We start from the raw sequence: 19,658 nt of genomic DNA on the forward strand, positions 1-19,658 counted from the left end.
TCTACGGCTGCTTAATATCCCTTTCAATTAAGAGCCTGACTTGTTACCCATTTATAATGTAATTGGCTTGTTAGCCTCTGATCTAGTTTCTTTGCCTAAGGTGTTCCCATATTTGACTAATTCCCATAATTTAAGGATACTTTTTCCTACTTTAGTATAATTAGTGTACGTAGGGCGCTTGTTTAGATATTGATAATCAAAATCAAGGTACAGGTTGCAGCGCTTGAGTTTCTGAAGGTTTTAATATCTGTACCATATACTGAAATATCTGATTTTCAGAAAGGAAGGCTGGAAGAGTCTCTAGAATTCTTTTATGCTGGTTTGTTTCTGAATTTCTACAACTGCATTTAACAAATTTCAGCTAATTGCTCCTGGTTTAAATTATCAAGTGTTTTGTATTTAATTTCTAATTTGCTTCCAATATTTGTGTTTTAGGAAATACAGGAAACACGTTCAAGATTGAACCAGTTTTAGGCATCATTACATTACTGAAGGAGCCAGATTTAACCACAATGGGACAGTTTGTTTTGTCAGTCAAAGTGACTGATCAAGGTTCTCCACCACTGTCCGCAACAGCGATTGTACGGATATCTGTCACAATGGCAGACAACTCCCACCCTAAGTTCACTCTCAAAGAATACCAAGCAGAGGTTAACGAAAATGTGGATATTGGTACTTCTGTCATCTCTCTGTCTGCCATCAGTCAGTCCACGTTAGTTTATGAGGTTAAAGATGGGAACGTGGATGGAGTTTTCACTATAAACCCATATTCTGGAGTGATCACCAGTCAAAAGGCTCTTGATTATGAACGCACTTCCTTCTATCAGCTCATCGTACAGGCAACAAATATGGCAGGCATGGCATCAAATGCCACTGTGAACATTCAGATTGTGGATGAAAATGATAACCCACCAGTTTTTCTCTTCTCTCAGTACTCAGGCAGCATAAGCGAAGCCGCTCCTATAAATAGCGTAGTCCGGAGCGCAAGTAACAGTCCCCTCGTGATACGTGCCACTGATGCTGACAGCAACCAGAACGCTTTGCTTGTCTACCAGATTGTTGAATCTACTGCAAAAAAGTATTTCACAGTAGATTCCAGCACCGGTGCAATCAGGACTATTGCAAATTTAGATCATGAAACAATAGCCCATTTCCATTTCCACGTGCATGTCAGAGACAGTGGGAATCCCCAGCTTACAGCAGAGAGCCCAGTGGAAGTGACCATTGAGGTAACTGATGTCAATGACAACCCACCAGTCTTCAGCCAGGCTGTATTTGAGACAGTCTTGCTCCTGCCCACGTATGTTGGTGTTGAGGTTCTCAAAGTCAAGGCTACAGACCCAGATTCAGAGATCCCTCCTGAACTAACATACAGTCTAATTGAAGGCAACGTGGACCATTTTTTAATTGATTCAAGCACGGGAGTACTTACCATCAAAAACAATAGCCTCTCCAAAGACCATTATATGCTAATAGTAAGAGTATCTGATGGCAAATTTTACAGCACTGCTATGGTGACGATCATGGTGAAAGAAGCCATGGATAGTGGGCTCCATTTCACACAGAATTTTTATTCCACTTCTATCTCAGAAAACAGCACCAATATCACAAAGATCGCTGTGGTGAATGCTGTTGGCAACCGCCTCAATGAGCCTTTGAAATACAGTATATTAAACCCAGGCAACAAATTTAAAATCAAACCCACCTCAGGAGTCATTCAGACAACTGGTATCCGCTTCGATCGAGAGGAACAAGAGCTGTATGAGTTGGTGGTGGAAGCAAGCCGTGAACTAGATCACCTTCGTGTTGCTCGAGTGGTGGTGAGGGTTTACATTGAGGACATAAATGACAATGCCCCAGTCTTCGTAGGGCTTCCGTACTACGCTGCTGTGCAAGTGGATGCTGAGCCTGGCACACTCATATATCGAGTGACAGCTATTGATAAAGATAAGGATGAAAATGGTGAGGTGTCCTATCTTCTGAAGGAGGATTATGGGCATTTTGAAATTGATAGAGAATCTGGTAGTGTCACTTTAAAAGCAGCCTTCAATTCTGATTTGTCTAATATAGAGTATTTGGTTGTCGTTCTTGCGAAAGATGGTGGTAACCCGTCATTGTCTGCTTCCGTAGAGCTCCCCATTACTATTGTTAACAAAGCGATGCCTGTGTTTGACAAGCCCTTCTATACAGCTTCTGTGAATGAAGATGTAGAAATGCACACACCAATTCTAAGCATAAATGCAACCAGCCCAGAAGGCCAGGGTATCATTTATATCATTGTTGATGGAGATCCCTACAACCAGTTTAATATCGACTTTGATACTGGAGTTCTGAGTGTCATCAGCCCACTGGACTATGAAATAAATTCACTTTTCAAGCTGATGGTGCGAGCCAGCGATGCCCTCACTGGTGCTCGAGCCGAGGTCACTGTGGACTTGATCATTAATGATGTTAATGATAATCCTCCCATTTTTGATCAGTCGGCTTATAATGCTACTTTGTCTGAAGCATCTTTGATTGGGACTCCTGTACTGCAGGTTGTTGCTATTGATGCTGACTCTGACAATAACAAGATTGTGCAATATCAGATAGTCCAGGACACCTTTAACAGCACGGACTATTTCCATATAGACAGCTCCAGTGGCCTAATTCTGACAGCCCGGATGCTGGACCACGAACTCATACAGCAGTGCAGCTTGAAAGTCAGAGCAACCGATAATGGGTTCCCACCACTAAGCAGTGAGGTTCTTGTTAGTATCTCCATAACAGATATGAATGACAACCCTCCCATTTTTAACCAGTTAATATATGAATCGTATGTGAGCGAACTGGCACCTCGGGGTCATTTTGTGACTTGCGTCCAAGCCTCTGATGCTGACAGCTCTGATTTTGACAGACTGGAGTACAGCATCCTGTCGGGAAATGATAGGACCAGTTTTGTGATGGACAGCAAGAGTGGCGTTATCACCCTTTCCAACCATCGCAAACAGAGAATGGAGCCCATGTACAGCCTAAACGTCTCCGTGTCAGACGGGCTGTTCACCAGCACAGCTCAGGTGCACATACAGATCCTCGGGGCCAACCTCTACAGCCCTGTGTTTTCGCAGAGTGTTTATGTGGCAGAGGTTAGAGAAAATGCTGCTCCTGGAACTAAGGTAATCCACGTGAAGGCAACCGATGGGGATTCAGGGGTATATGGCCAGATAAGCTACTCCATAATAAATGACTTTGCCAAGGACCGATTTTTGATTGATAGCAATGGGCAGATTCTGACGACTGAGAGGTTAGACCGGGAGAACCCGCTGGAAAGTGATATCGGAATATTTTTGAGAGCCCTCGATGGAGGTGGCAGGACAACGTTTTGCACTGTGAGAGTGATAGTAGTGGATGAGAATGACAATGCTCCACAATTTATGACAGTCGAATACAGAGCAAGTGTCAAAGCAGACGTTGGAAAAGGTTACTTGGTGACCCAAGTGCAAGCAGTAGATCCAGATGATGGAGCCAATTCCAGAATTACCTATTCTTTGTACAGCGAAGCCTCTGTTTCAGTAGCTGATCTGCTTGAAATAGATCCAGACAATGGATGGATGGTCACCAAGGGTAGCTTTAACCAGCTGAAAAACACAGTTCTGTCATTCTTTGTCAAAGCAGTTGATGGTGTCATTCCTGTGAAGCATTCCCTCATTCCTGTCTACATCCATGTTTTACCCCCAGAAACTATTTTGCCTTCCTTTTCTCAACCCCAGTATTCTTTTACCATCGCAGAAGATGCCCTCATAGGTAGCACCATTGACATTCTCCATATTTTGCCTAACCAGGGTGCTTTGTACAGCACAGTTAATGGCGAGTTGACTGAAAACAACAAAGATGGGGTTTTCATTATAGAGCAAGACACAGGCCTCATAAAACTGGATAAGAGACTCGACCACGAGACAAATCCTGCTTTTCACTTCAAAGTGGCTGCCACCATTCAGTTAGACAAAGTAGACATTGTGTTGACTGTGGATGTGGAGGTTAAGGTATTGGATATAAATGACAACAAGCCCATGTTTGAAACGGCTAGCTATGATGCTATAATAATGGAAGGGATGCCTATAGGAACAAAACTTATGCAAGTTAAAGCGGTTGATGCAGACTCGAGTGCAAATGGGCAGGTCACCTATACACTTGCGGTGGAATCGGAGCTGGAGAAGATCACAGAAGCATTCAGCATTGATAGCAACAGTGGCTGGATCAGCACACTGAAGGATCTGGACCATGAAAAGGATCCTGCTTTCACCTTTGCGGTGGTGGCTTCAGATCTGGGGGAGGCTTTGTCCTTGTCATCAACCACCTTGGTCTCAGTTACTGTGACAGATATAAATGATAACGCACCCATCTTTGAGCATGAGGTGTACAGAGGGTCAGTGAAGGAGAGTGACCCCCCAGGAGAAGTTGTAGCTATTCTTAGCACCTGGGATGAAGACACGTCTGATGTCAACCGGCAGGTTAGCTACCATATTACAGGTAAGAAACAGCTTGCGTGTTTTCTTTTCAAAACCAGCTTTACTGAAGAACTGGACACATGTCAAGTTTTAGGTGAACATTTAGCAGGTTTTCAGCTAAATTATCAGACAATTGCATGTCTCTTTGATTTTATTTTGTTTTCAATTTTGAAAAAATATTCAGCAACTAGCAAAGCAGAAAAGAGGGAAAAGGACCCTGTGTGTCTGTCTGTCTGTGTTACTGTCTCTCTAGTATCTAGAATTAATGCTTCATGATTTGCCTCAGTACAATGTAATGTGACCCATCAACCCATCTTCACTGATGGAAACCATCATGACTTAGTGTTTCAACCAAGGGAAGAACATTTTGTTCTTAAGGAGAAAATCCTTTCATTTCCAACCATTTAAAATGTTTTGAAATAGCATTTTTCTTTTTGAGATAGGAAAGTGCATGCAGGAGCTGGTTTTAAATACCACTATTTATGAGGTTAAAAAAAAAAAAAAGAATTAATTTTAAACTGGAGGAAGTGGGGGGATGCCATTTCTTATCAGCACAGATTTCTGGCCAGGGAAATAAAAGCACTGGTTAACTGCCATGCATTGTTATATACAGCATAAGGCAATTTCGATTACATTACTAACGTATTTTTCAAAGTGTGGTAACGTTGCTCTTTCCTATTGTGCTGTATTTATTATCATTTTTTTTCTCCTAGATTCAGTCTGGCTTTTGTGTGAGCGTGTTATGAGTGATGGGGCGCTGCAGTTATTTTTCTGGCTACAGCTTGCCTTGCCCAATAGATTTTGTTAGGGAACAGCTTTGTCACTGCCCTCAAGCTTCACAATCCGAGAGCTAATATTAATTACCTAGTAATAACCATATTATCAGACAGATTCACATTTGTCTCACTGCATGGGATTAGAATTACACAAAACTACAAGAAGGAAGCAGGCAATGGGCAGCAATGACTTAACTAATGGGGTAACAGTTTGTATATTTTGCTCTGGTGGGTAAGACTCCTACTCCTTTTGTTAGCTCTCAGATTGGAAATGGTGTGCAGACAGAGGTGCGATATTCTGGTTAGCCAGGGATTGCCTGTGTCACACGTCAGAAATAGCATACTTTTCAAAGCAACCAGGAATTCACTCGGACCATTTACTTGAGAGTCTGGAGTCGGCTTAAAGGTTTGCAAAGACTATGTGCTTATACTGTGGCGTGTTGTAGGAATTAGAAGCAGAGGTAAAATTAGTCTTGTGGATAAAGCACTGGGCTTGGAGGCTTTAGAAAAGGTGCATTAGCTGCCAGTGCCTCAGTTCACATATATCAAAAAGTAAATGAGTTATGCTTCATCCTAGAGATTTTGTGATATTTGAAAGTCTTTGGGGATCCCAGCATAGAAAGTACTATAAGATACGCAAAGCCTTCAGAGATCTGTCAGCATACCATAATCATTAGCTGAAGGTACTGTTTTCCTCTTTATTCTGAAGTCTTTCAATCATCTCCTACAGTGAATTATGCTTTTAGTTACATAATAATGTTTTCTGCATATCCCCGTGCTGTTATTTAGCAAAAACTGGACTTTTGAATAATAACTGTGACGTGTGACTCAAAAATTATAGACCATTCTGCACCTTGATTTCTATCGCAGTTCAAAACATGTCAGATACTTTGCTGTTATTTTAGTTTCAGAAAATGTTGGGCGTCAAAGTCCGAAACTCTCTCTAATGCCTACTGTACAATTCCTAAAGTGTATGAGCTCAGAATTTCCACTGTCTTTGAATATATCCATTGAATTTGAGAAATGCGCAAGGAGAAATTAGATTCTTTTGATTAAAATGTCAAAATGTGTTTAAGGGTAGTTTAACAAAATAGTCTGTTCACACTTTGCCTCAAGTTGAGCTCAGGAACTGCACTTGAATATTTCACAGAATCAGATTAGCTAGGTGATTATTCAAATACTGTGGCTTTCTGGGGGCATTCTGAGGCATAGAAACTTCTGTGATTACAATTAACAAACTGAGGAAAAACAGGACACTGGCAAAATGCAGGAAAGAAGAGAAATTATGAGAATGACGTGTGGATCCACCAAAACCAGCTCTGTGCAAATGCACTTGGAGAAAAGTAGTACACAAAAGATAAATGGAAAAAATCGTCATTTAGGAGATGACAGAAATAAACATTCTGAGTCAGATGTAACCACTGAAGAGTCTTATGCACTCTTTTGAGAAATACGGACACTTATTGCAGTCTTCTGGTCAACTTTGAAAAGGAGTAGATACATTCTGGTAGATAATTATATATTCTTTTTTTGAACTCATTGAGTTTAGCATTGGTTTCCATGGTTAATGCCAAGTAGTTTCCATTTTCAAATCACAGAGTTGCCTAGATTGGGAAAGACCTTTAAGATCATCGCATCCAATTATTAAGCTAATCCACCTTCATCTGAATTTGATGATGGGAAAAAAAATCAACCTACTCTTTGTTATTTGTAGTTTGACAGCAGCTAGAGATGTTGACAAACAAAAACACTATACATAAATCTTAATAGAAAATCAATAGGAAGCACAGATGACACAAATGCACTTAGGGAATACAGTAGTTTTCTTTTGAAGCCTCATTTAAGATTATTGCCTATATAATTCGAGGCAATTTGGCTAAAACTGAGGCTCCGCTGATGTTTAACGAGGATGTTCAGCCAGGCTAGACCCAGCCAGATGTTACTGAGATTTAACAGTGGTAAACTAGGAAAAGCCACCAGAAAAATGTCAGTTGCTAAGACTTTGATGCAGTGTTTTGTGTTCCTCACAAATAAGGCTTCATCAGGCACGTAAATCTAAGGACAAACAATGGTCTAGAGGATTGGTTCAGCTGAATAGAAAGAAGATGTGTGTTTTGCAATAAAAAACTGATATTGTACGCAGTAGGTTTTTCGATGAGTTCATTGCCCAATATGAACAAAGTGATTTCTTTTTTTGTTCATCTTTGTTTTATATTTGAGAACCTGGAGTTCTGGAGAAATGGATGTTTCAGTGTTTGGGGAGGACTTTGTGCTGCCAGCTGAGGAACAGTGTCTGAAATTTTACAATAGTAAAGTTAAGAGGATTTGGTTTATCATTGCAACAGCTCAGTAAACATGTAACGTCTTAAACTGAGAGTGGAGGATAAACCCGTATGATGCAAATGCCTAGAGTTCTAATTGGAAAGTGAAAGTGTCTAAGTGCATAAATTCAAGAGAGAAACTATATAAACAAGCTAGTAAATATTCAGTTTGCCCTCCCAGGTTGGGACATTGCAGTGAAAACTGATATTGTTGGCTTCTAGTTTTCAGTTCCCTTTTAGCCGTTATAATTTCTTCTCTGTGTGCTTTAGTAATGATGTGTGTCAGGATTTGTTTATTTTGGATCACTGTGTCTCTGCATTTCATTTGTATCTGGCTATTTTCTTTCTTTACTCAGACTTGAGCTTGATTTGGCTTTGTACTATTTGCTGACTAGGGAGGGAGTGAGAGCATTATTTAAACTTCAAGTAACAAAAGATAAAAGATAATGCTGATTCTTTTAGCCTCAAAGCCTTTCTGAAAAGTTACTGTAGTGTTTTTTGTAGCTAGCATTTAACTGTTGTGACATTCAAAGTAGAACATAAGAAAACTGCCAAAAGATTTTAAAGAATCTATTAATACATGTAGTCAGGAGGCTTCTGTTTAGAAAAGCTACATTATTCAGAGCGAAAACCTAATTAATTAGAACGCCCCTAGGAAACTGAATCTGCTTACAGATATTAGTGAAAAAAATTAATTAATCACTGCAGAATGAGATCTGTGTCAAGACATATGTATAAGTACTAGAAAAAAGTTCCCTGGGCCACAGTGTGGATTTTTTGCCTTTCCTTTTGTAAGAATATTTCCTTGATGGTGTTTTACTGCTTGCATCTCATTATTTCTGTTACACTTTACAGTACAACTTCCACCTTTGTCTTCCATCAACAAAGTATGTAGCCAGTCCTGAGAAGCAAAAAACAAAAAAGAAAGGTAGCACTAATGAAAAAGGCTTGCAGATAAACTGTTACACTTTTTTGCTGCCTATCGCACACATTTCCTGGTCATTCAAATTGATTCTTTTCCAGTGGAGTAAGGGGAGGGAAAGGGGATCTCAAGGATATTTTTTTATACATACTTTCCAAATTCCTGTGCATAATTTAAAAGCCATTCCATCAACAAAGCAATAGTGATTTTAAAATAGCTCCAAACTACTGTTAATGCCAGCCACCAGCTGATTTTAATTAGATTTTACCTTTCCTCTTTTCTTAGCAATAGGATACCCATACGTTGAGTATATTACTTCATAGTTGGTCCGGGCAGTTAAGCATTTCCTTTTTACAAAAGGACTAATATGCAGGAAAGCACTGATGGATATCACAAAGCTAAATAAGAATATTTAAGGCCATTTTTATTAATGGTTTACAACATTAAACTCACTATGACAAGATTACAGCCTTTTATCAAGGAGAGTTAGGCTTTTTTATGCTGGTGCTGAACTGAATAGAGAGAATTTAATGTCAGTCAGTGGGGGTCTATCTTCTTTGAAGTCACATTAAGACTCAAGTCAATGGACAGTTTGTCATTGCCTTGGACTGTATTCAGGTCTGGCCCGTAATGCACATAGACATATTGTGCAACCCTCCTCAGGAGAAATGGATGTTTATATCACACAACAGAATAAGCAAGATTTCACTGCGTCCTCTGATGGTTATTCCAGACTGTCATAGAAATCAGTGGGAATACTGAGGTCTTCGTGGTTTTGTGATCGAAAAAGGTGATTTTCTATCAAAAGAAAATATCTGTGTTCAATATATAACGGTCTTGTGCTCTATGTGATTAAAGAGCCTTTTATAATTATAATGCCTATCTGACTAATTTTCTGGACTTTCTTTTTTGGCACAGTTACAACTAGCACAAATGGTGATGCTTAACAAGAAAGATTTGCTCAGCCTCTCTCAACTAACTTAGTTTTCATACTAAATAGAAATCAGGTCTATCTTGTCATTGGTAACTAATGAAGAAGGCATAGATTGCAGCCTGTGACCTCTTTTCTGCTTTTTTGATGTAGAAAGAAAGCATGAAATATGCATTAGACTTTTTTTGCTTGGTTTTAAGCTCAATTTCAAGTATCAGACCTTCTCCGGCTTGTTTTTTTAATAAGAAGGTCCCTGGGAAGTGACAGAATTGTGACACTAGAAGCAACAACAGTGACATCTAATCGCTTGACAGCCAAGGCAACTCAAATAAATTCAGCCTTGGCTTTTCTCTTTTAAATACTTATTTACTCAAACGTTCAACACAAGTGCTAGAGAAGGAGGCTTAAGAACCTGCCTCGTCTTTCCACCGAGCTTGGATAGATCCCATGGCACGTGTCAGGACCCTGAATAAATTGTAAGCAAAATTACACTAGCAAAAGTACACTTGACATTCTTGATCCTGTTACAAGAAAGAATAAGCATTGCCTTAATATTTTTATACCACTTTTATACATGAGAAACATGGAAAGTAGTTCTCAGATTGCATTTCTGCATGGGAGAGCACAGGATAAAGCTTAATACAGTGGGGAAAGCTAGTAGCAGATTAGCTGGAATTCAAGTTCACCCAGTGGAGCAACATGATGCCTTTTTCCATGTCCTCACTCAGTTTCTGTAAGATGCAAATTTGCTATGACTGTAGTGCTTGTAGCCTAATTATTAAGGTTATGTTAGATGCTGGGCACGGAAGACTGGGTAGTTGGCTTTACTGGTTTTGTCTGGGGTAGAATTAACTTTCTCCGTAGCTGGTACAGGGCTAGGTTTGGTTTTGTGACCTAAACAGTATTGATAACACAAGGATGTTTTAGTCATTGCTGAGCAGGGCTTACACAGTGTCAAGGCCTTTTCTACTCCTCTCCCCACCCCACCAGCAAGTATACTGGGGGTGCACAAAGTGTTGAGAGAGGACACAGCTGGGACAGTTGACCCCAACTGACCGTATGCTGTCTTGCTCAGCAATAAAAGCCAGAGGAAGAAGGAGGAAGGGAGGATAGTCGGAGCGATGGCGTTTGTCTTCCCAAGTAACTGTTCTGGGTGATGGAGCCCGGCTTTTCTAGAGATGGCTGAACATCTGTCACGATTTCCTTGTTTTGTTTTGCTTTGCTTGCACATGCAGCTTTTGCTTTACCCATTAAACTGACTTTCTCTCAACCCACGAGTTTCCTCATTTTTACCCTTCTGATTACCCTCATCCTATGGAGAGGAGAATGAGCAAGCGGCTGCATGAGGCCAAGCTGCCCACTGAGGTTAAGCCACAGCACTGGTTTTAAAGGTTTTACTGGCTGATCTGACAGCGGGTTTAGATCAGGCTCAGAGAAAGGTGATCAAAGGTGGTTTCTTCTGGGGACTGTACCATTTCAGATGAAAGAGTAAATAACTATTGGAAACATTAACAAAAATGGTGCTCGCCTTCCTGAGGATGATGTGGACCGAAACTTTCCCTCTCCCAACCTGCCTTTGTCACCAGGCAGTTCAATGATGCTGAAGAGCAACATTGCCAGGTTCTGTGTCAGCACAATAAAAACCTGTTCTGCTTCATCTTCTGCACTCATTTCACCAGCTTTCACTCTCAGCTACATTTGATCTAATTGTACTGCTTATTTTCCAACTGCTCCTCAAATGACCTCTTGTTAGGACTATTTAATACTAATGTGTCTTCCTGTTTCGTGTAAACTTTTTTTAAAACTAGAATTTTAATGAGCAGAGGAACAGCACAGCTGTATGATAAACCTTTCATTAGAGGATTCCTTTATAGAACCCACTTCCAGTCCTTGATTGCATAATCAACAGCTAATGAAATTGTCTTGGTAACAAGAGCTATGGTGTATTACATCCTCTCCCGAGAATAAGTGAAAAGACAATTGTACCGGCCTGAGAGGACTATTGATTGTTCACAATTTGAATTTGATTGCTCTTATGGGGAACTAAACAAGAGATCATCTTCAGCTCTGCTAAATGGATTTTGTTTCCATTGAAAGTTATTGGTTCACTTTGATACAACGCGTTCAGGGGGTAATAAACACAGGAAGTGTAATCTCATTGCAGATTTCCTGAGTCTGCGAGTTTGAAAGCACTGATCACGACAAAACAAAAGGCTAGTGCTTAGTTCAGGTCATCTGTGATGTGTCTGTGTGTTTAAACTAGGTGGGAGCTTCGAAGGGACACCCCAGCCTGTTGTGTGTTGTTACTTGTCTCGTTGCAGGAGGGAATCCCAAAGGGAAGTTCGCTCTGGGACTGGTTCAGAATGAGTGGAAGGTTTATGTTAAAAGGCCTCTGGATCGAGAGGAGCAAGATATTTATTATCTGAACATCACTGCCACCGATGGCCTCTTCGTAACCCAAGCTGCTGTGGAAGTGACCGTCACTGATGTTAATGATAATAATCCAGTTTGTGAGCAGGTGAGTGAGCAACATCCATGGCACCGACCGTTGTGTTGAAAGCAGTGGTTTCCCTATGGCTGTCCCTACGATTTGCAGTTATTGACAGGCGATGCCCGTTTTTATCCTTAAGATCTTAGTTGAAGAATCTGGAGTGATCTGGGAGACAAGCAGGATAAAGCAATCCCGTAAAGCCAAGACTGAAGGATAATGGTCTAGTAAAGCTAGCAAAGGAGTCTTCTCAACGACAGCCTTAGTTGGCTTTAGCAAAAATGAGGCATTGTGAAGTGGCACTGGGAAACCACTTCTCTCCTGCAGAAAAAATGTGCCTTCCCTCCACAACCAATGTAGAAATGTCTTCAGTCCAGTTTAACTTCAGCCTTCGTGAACCAGGCAGGTGCCAGACGCACAGTGGAAAAGGTAGAAGAGTGGAGCTTGCTGTCATGTTGTCAGGTGTGCATGCCATGTGGCCTGACCACAGCTTTCACAGTGCTGGCTGCCCCCTCTTCTGTGGATATTACTGCAACAGAAAGGTCTGTGTGAAAGAAAAGGAACAGTGAAACCCAGAGCACTTTAGTGGTACTGCTCACAGAATCTTATCTATATGTAGCTATATCTATATATGTATATCCTTATAATTCCCATCACTGCATTGTTGCTGATGGACCACGGTCATTGCAAGCACCACTCTGGGGAATCACAGGCTGTATCTCCCTCAAACATTGCTGGATGAGGCAATAAAACCAGTTGTCTTCATTAGCACACTCGTCAAAGTTTCCATTTCATGGGCGCTGATGAAACAAAGTGAAGATAGAAAATGAGACTGCATTTAACACCTAAGACGAGCCGTATTAAGAATCATAATTTGTCACTGTTTTTTGACACCTCAAAGCTTAGCAGTGATTTTAATTTCTAGGAATGTGTTAAGGAAAGGAAATTTTTTTCCTATATATATAGAAATATATATATTATATATGTATTCCTATATATATAGAATGATGCGCTACAGAGAGTTAAAAAAAAAAAGGTTGTACAAAGACTATAAAATACTGTTACAGCATAACATTTCTGGTTTTGTCTCTAGGTTGCATACACAGCACTGTTTCCTGAAGATATTCCATCTAACAAAGTAATTCTTAAGATCAGTGCTAAAGATGCTGACATTGGGTCCAATGGTGAAATTCGTTATTCTCTCTATGGTGCTGGGAACAATAAATTTTTCTTAGATCCAGAAAATGGTAAGATGGCAACTAAATGTTTCTGAGTAGTCTTCTTAACCCCTTGACATCAGCGTATGCTAGTTTCCTTAACTTGAATTAGGTTACACTTGGTTACCAGCCAGTGGTTCTACTGATGACAGGTGTGGATGGCCGCTTCTGAAGTGGTTAGGAGGTGGTGAGAGGGAGAAAGAGGGACTTGTACATAGAATCATAGAATTATTTAGGTTGGAAAAGACCTTTAAGATCATCAATCCCAACCATTAACCTAGCAGTGCCAGGTCCACCATTAAACCATGTCCCTCAGAACCACGTCTGCACGTCTTTTAAATACCTCCAGGAATGGTGACTCCACCACTTCCCTGGGTACCCTACATTTGGTCTGAAAAAAGAGGTACTGATATCTTCAAAGATCTAGATTTTGTGGTTGTTATGAAGTAAAGCTAAATAAAATCATTTACTCATAAAACTCCCACCTCTCTGTTATTCTTCGGAATTTGGTTTCCATGATGTTAGACTAAGTCTTTCCCTGTGCAGTGCCACTCCTGCCTGAATAGCAGGAGGCAGCACCCGCTATTGCTGTAGCATTACTGATGGAAGAGGAGGTGTTTGGAGATCTGTGCAGTGTGTGGAATGGGGAGTATTGCCCCCTTCAAGAACAAATTTCATACTTAACTGCAAGTAACAGTCTTTACAAAATTAACTAAAAACTTATCTTCCAACTGGTAACGGCTGCTTGCTGATGTGACAGTGTTTGGTAGTTGTTTATCTGTGCAGTGGAAAATGGATCATGGGTAAAGGTTTCACAGTCTGAACAAGCTTTTTGTTGCTGTTAATGTTTATTGTGATACATGTCTCTGTATGAGCTGGTTTCAAACTAGATGCCAGAGGTATATCCAGGAATGCAGAGCTGGTTGGAAATAGCTTTTGGGGAGAAGAGAGGAGGATCTTGATTTAATTTTTTTTTTTGAATGGTAGCATTAGAAAACTTTAGAGTTCATTACAGCTACTGACATCAGATTCAGGATGTGTTTCTCTGTCTAGGAGTCTATAAATCTTGAGAGTAACAGAAAGATAAACTGGGAAAAACACAGTGACATTCCTATGGGTGAAGTTGTGGGCTGTTGAAGGCTGCCATGAGTGGCTTGTCCTCCCTACACTCATATGGGCAGCTGACTTTGTTGGGTAAAGAGGAGTGAGAAGTGACACTGCTGTAAGTTTTTAATCTAGTCATTGAAACAAGCAAGGTTGATTTTTTTTTCCCTTTTTCCTGTTCCTGTGAAATACATGTTCCTGAGATACTCACGCTATCTAGAATTAATGATGTTGCCACAATAGTACTGATAGCTGCTGCTTTTAATCAATCTTTAGGTGAGCTGAAGTCTTTGGCCCCTCTCGACCGAGAGAAAATCCCCGTTTACAACTTGATTGCCCGAGCCACAGATGGTGGTGGCAGGTTTTGCCAGTCAGAAGTCCATCTTATCCTAGAAGATGTTAATGATAATCCACCAGTGTTTTCATCAGATCACTACACTGCCTGCGTCTATGAGAATACAGCCACTAAAGCTTTGTTAACAAGAGTCCAAGCCACTGATCCTGATGTTGGTGAGTAGTGGTGCAAATAATAGATAATGTTCAGGAAAACTCTGTGAGTTCGTGGAATTGCAATACAGATTAATTTTGCTGTCTTTCCTCATTTTTTCTTTCTTTATGCTTCTGCATCCTCTCCATTTTTCTCTTCTGTTTCTTTACATAGAAATGCTTATGGCTGAGCTTGACATAATGGTGTTACAAACAGAAAAGCACTGCAGCAGCCACAGAAGCATGTGGTCTTGTGCTGTCTTGATCAGTGATAGCTGTGTTTAGGGGTAAATGATAGTTCTGGGGGTAAATTCCAACTTTCTTCCTCCTCCAGTGGTCTCACTTCTTTTCCTGAGCCTTGATTTTGAATCCTTGTGCCTCTATTTATGCAAAAAATATAGCTATGTGCCATACAGACCTATACCTGATTAATCACAGCTTTTCTAGAGTTGTATGCTCGTATAACTCCCATTTGTTCCAGCTGGTTACCTTAGCATAAAACTGTTGTTGTACACTGTGAATGTACATTATAAATGTTCTGATAATTTAACTGTGCATTCTTTTAAAGAGTAATAGTTTATTATATGATGACCTTAACCTTGAAATCTGGCACCAATTATAACGCAGTGGTAAAGCCTACCAAATAAAAGACTGGTTTTTTTGGTTAATTCACTTCAGTTGGAATAAATAAATCCCATCATTTATTTTTTCTTCCTGTGGTTTGGGGAGACATTTTGTAAAACCTGTGGCCTGAGTAGCTTCACATTAAAAAACAGACCTTTCATTGAATGAAAAAATGTTTCATGTTAAGTTTTTTTGGGTTTTGTTTGTTGTTTTTTTTTTAAGTATAGTGCATGCTGGAAATCTCAGTTGTTACTAAGTCTCATAATGTACATATACAGGAATCAGTGAAGGAGCAGCAAGCATTCATTAATGTACCTACGAAGAGCTACATTGTGTTCCTTGGTTGAAAAGTCACAATTAAAATTATTGTGCTTCCTGCAGTGAAAAGCTGATTACTGGTAGTAAACTACTGAAAAATATGAAGACCCAGTGTTATTGGTTTCACTGTTGTCTTAATTACTGCTTTTCTCATAGCTGAGATGACATTCAAGAAGAGAGGGGAGACAGAAAAAATTAGAATAGAATGTGGTCAATAAAATTCTTGCTAGCAGCATCTTTACATAACAAGATCGCTAACAATGAAAAAAAACCCAAAACCATGAGTTAATTGCTACATCTTCCTTCTGAAACTAGATAAGTTGAAGAGAGGGATGTATGTGATGAATGAGAAGGGACTATGTACTCCCTTAATGATTAGGCTTGAACATCAAACCAGTATCATATAAAAGTGACTCTGGTCTCTAAAATTGGATTTTATATTAATTATTGTTCTATTAGTCCATACTAAAAATTACTGATTCCCTGTTGCTGTATAATGAATGAGTTCAGGTAGTATGATGTTCCCATCACAGAGAAAAATGTATTATTGACATTCCTGATGGGCTATGATATTCCTATAAGGTTTTGTGGAGCATTATCCTGAAACCATCAGTGGGGCCAGCAATCATACAAATCAATTTTTTAATGTCCAGGAAATGACTTATGATCCGTCTTAGAATTTGTCCATCGTTCTGCTTTAGGCATTGAAGAGTATCAGTATAGAAGCCATTGAGGAAAAAAAAAACACGAGAGAAGTCAATTACTGTGACGTAAAACTGAAAGTATTCTGATCAGACACTGTTGGCAATTAAGGCAATTTCCAGTTAACAGGAAAGCAGTGCTATATCTGCCTTGTTCCTTTGATATCTCTTGAAGTTCCTGAACCCATATTATCCTGGGATGTTTCAGGATTGGAACATAAATTGTTGGGTTTTAATATAGTTGTAATATGGATACATGCTTAGAAACTAGCTGTAACAGCTGGACACACTGAAGGAGACATGATTGCTCTTCACAGTATTCAACAGAAGAAAGTGGCTTTAACTGTTTAACTCTAGTAGCACAGAAGTTCATTTTACATAACTTCTCCATGTAGCTAGGTATCTTAAATTAAATGATCACCTGAAGGAGACAATATCATAGAATCACAGAATGGCCTAAGCTGGAAGGGACCTTAGAGATCCTTTTAATCCAGCCTCCCTGCCGCCAGGGACACCACCTGTCGACTGGATCAGGCAACACATGGGGAATATATGATCTTGAAGGTCCCTTCCAACCCAAACCATCCTATAATATATATATGTTAAGACAGTGACTTTAATATGAAACAATTATTTCTCCCATCCTGCTTCTGTTAGAAATTCCTAGTATTTCCACAAGATAATATTTCCTACTAACTCATCACCATCAGGTTTGGAAATGTGCAAAGTAAGAAATGAAAGAGAAACGCTGCGTTTACATTTTTTTAGAGAAGTTCATAGGGAGCAGTGATTTTCCACCTCCTACTGTCTTCAAATGAAAGTGCCAAATTACTCCACTCTGTTCAAATTAAGGCACAAGAAGAGTTGGAGTGAATGCTGAGGGGTAATAATCTGAACAGACCCATCAGACAACTCCAATATCAGACTGTTTAAAAGGAATTAGGGTCATTCTAGACCAGCAACACCTTGTATTTGTTACAGTTTATGGTCCGTTTCCCAAAGACCTTTTGTGGCCTTCCAGTATCTCAAGGGGGCTACAAGAAAGCTGGTGAGGGGCTTCTTAGGATGTCGGGCAGTGACAGGACTAGAGGGAATGGATTGAAGCTGGAGATGGGTCGGTTCAGATTGGACGTTAGGAAGAAGTTCTTCCCCATGAGGGTGGTGAGACCCTGGCACAGGTTGCCCAGAGAGGGGGTGGAAGCCCCATCCCTGGAAGTTTTTAAGGCCAGGCGGGATGGGGCTCTGGGCAATCTGGTCTAGTGGGGGATGTCCCTGCCCATGGCGGGGGTTTGGAACTAGATGATCTTATAGGTCCCTTCCAACCCTGACAATTCTATGATTCTATGATTTTTGTGGCATGTATAAAGATCAAAGGAGTCAGGAAGGGCCCTTGCTATGGGCTGAAGGTGAGGACCACGAGGTTGTCCGTGGTAGAAGTCAGAGGTGAAGCACTTTGGACAGCCTTGCTGGGAATGTGTCTCCTGATCCTGTGGATTCAGAGGTGTCGTGCTGCAGGGTTCACGTAGTCATGGAATGGTTGAAGTTGGATTGGACCTCTGGAAGGTGATCTTGCCCAACCACCCTGCTCAAGCAGAGCCACCTCCAGCAGGTTGTCTAGGACTCTGTCCAGATGGCTTTCACATATCCCCAAAGATGGAGATATTCCCTGAGTGCTGTGCGGTGTCAGCTCCCCAGGGGCCCTCTGGGAATAACCAGAGACCTGGACTCTGGATACAGACAAAAGCATAACGTCCTCACCGTGACCTGGCAGAGCAGCGCAGACAGGCAGCAAACCCACATTGATGGCCTCTCTGACTGCCAGTTCTTCCCAGGCTGAACATAATTCAGAGAAGGGTTAATGGCAAAAGAGATTTTGCAGAACGTGTAGTTTGGGGAAATATTCTCCCATGTCTAATAGCAGATTTAATAGCATTGAGTAACACAACCTAGGAAAATAATCAGCAACGTGCTACTTTTTTCAAAGCATTTTCTCGCTTTTGCGTGTAGGATGCCCAGAGTTACAGATGTGTCCCGGCTTCTGCAGGGCTCGTAGCCTCACAGCAGAATGCAGAATGGTCTGAGGTTTATTTGTCAGTTCAAGGTACAAACTGTCCAGCTAGTTTGGGGGTGTAGAGATTTGAACAATGGTTTTCTATACTTTGTTCTCTGTATTTGAAGCTTTGGTACTTAGGTGGATGTGAGGGAAATAATAGATGTTGAAAGCCTAATTTGGGAAGTCAGGATAAGACTTGAGGCTCTCCCTTAGATAAGTTTTTACAGCCACATAATGCAGGTCAATTGTGATTGAATTTGGCTGCGGTTTTAAAAGAGTTGCATAGAGTTTAATATTATTTGGACCAAGATTTATGAGAAGGATTCTGTAGTCATTTGATTAGTGCATTTGTGTTTAATGTGGAGAGTTTAAATCAGTCAAGTCTCTAATCAGTCTGCTGCTTGGTGTGGGGAACTAATTATTCACCTCTGCACACAAAGTGGAAGAGCAGCAGCAGAAGGGACTCAGCCCTTCTGGGGAAGCCGTTTGACCTTCTCACCAGGAGACATCTGCTCCCTAACCCTGACCTTCTCCACCAAGAAGTACAAGGGAGCAACCTGTGGCTCATCATCTGCCCAGTGAGCAGCTGGGGAACCTGGCAAACTGAGGGAAGGAGTGACATTTTCTATCAGCTTCTCATGGAAAGTTTATTCTTGGAATTCAGACAAATCTGTGACTAAACTGGTGTTTTCCTTGCAAGGTTTGACCTCAGTGATTTTGATGTTTCAATACAGACTTGGTTTGCCAAAAAAGTATCACCACCAAACCCAAACCCTTACCACGTGCACTATTAAGGCAGGTGCATAGGAAGTAAGAAATGTCTCTTATAGGGAAGAGTGGTAGTATAACTTCTCCTTTAGGTTTCAGTCAGTTTAGACTAGAGTGTGCCTACCTCCAGAAGGGTGGTGAAGCAAGCATATTCTATCTTCTTTTTCTTCTTGTCTTCTCCTTGTGCCAATGAGAAGAATGAAGAAACCGTTAAAACAATAAAAAGTTAAATATCTATCAGAAATAATAACTGAGAAACAGATTGTTCACCGGGGTTTAGCACTTGTTTGTAACAAGAGGCACCAAAGTGCTGATGAGCACAGCACAGAATAAAACCACTCCATTAGGCTGTTCAGTGGGTCACCGCTTTCGAGAACACATGCATGAAGTAATGAGTACAGCTTCAACCTTCTCAACAGAGGGCTTTGCTCTTGAAGGGATTAGGGCAGCTGAACCTGTTGC

The 19,658-nt window shown here is 40.7% G+C and overlaps 1 protein-coding gene across 1 annotated transcript in view; it reads left to right on the forward strand.

Moving 5' to 3' along the window:
* The window catches only part of FAT3 (FAT atypical cadherin 3), a gene marked incomplete at both ends in the record, with an annotated part of 88,626 nt that overhangs the window by 51,275 nt on the left and 17,693 nt on the right, over positions 1-19,658 (forward strand). Inside the window, 4 exons of the mRNA XM_009864879.1 lie at positions 436-4,509; positions 11,759-11,955; positions 13,019-13,172; positions 14,523-14,756. Of these exons, the coding sequence (XP_009863181.1) occupies positions 436-4,509; positions 11,759-11,955; positions 13,019-13,172; positions 14,523-14,756 (4,659 nt within the window). The remainder of the gene's footprint in view (positions 1-435; positions 4,510-11,758; positions 11,956-13,018; positions 13,173-14,522; positions 14,757-19,658) is intronic.

The sequence above is a fragment of the Apaloderma vittatum genome, unplaced genomic scaffold (assembly GCF_000703405.1).
Source record: "Apaloderma vittatum isolate BGI_N311 unplaced genomic scaffold, ASM70340v1 scaffold3792, whole genome shotgun sequence".
Taxonomy (NCBI): domain Eukaryota; kingdom Metazoa; phylum Chordata; class Aves; order Trogoniformes; family Trogonidae; genus Apaloderma; species Apaloderma vittatum.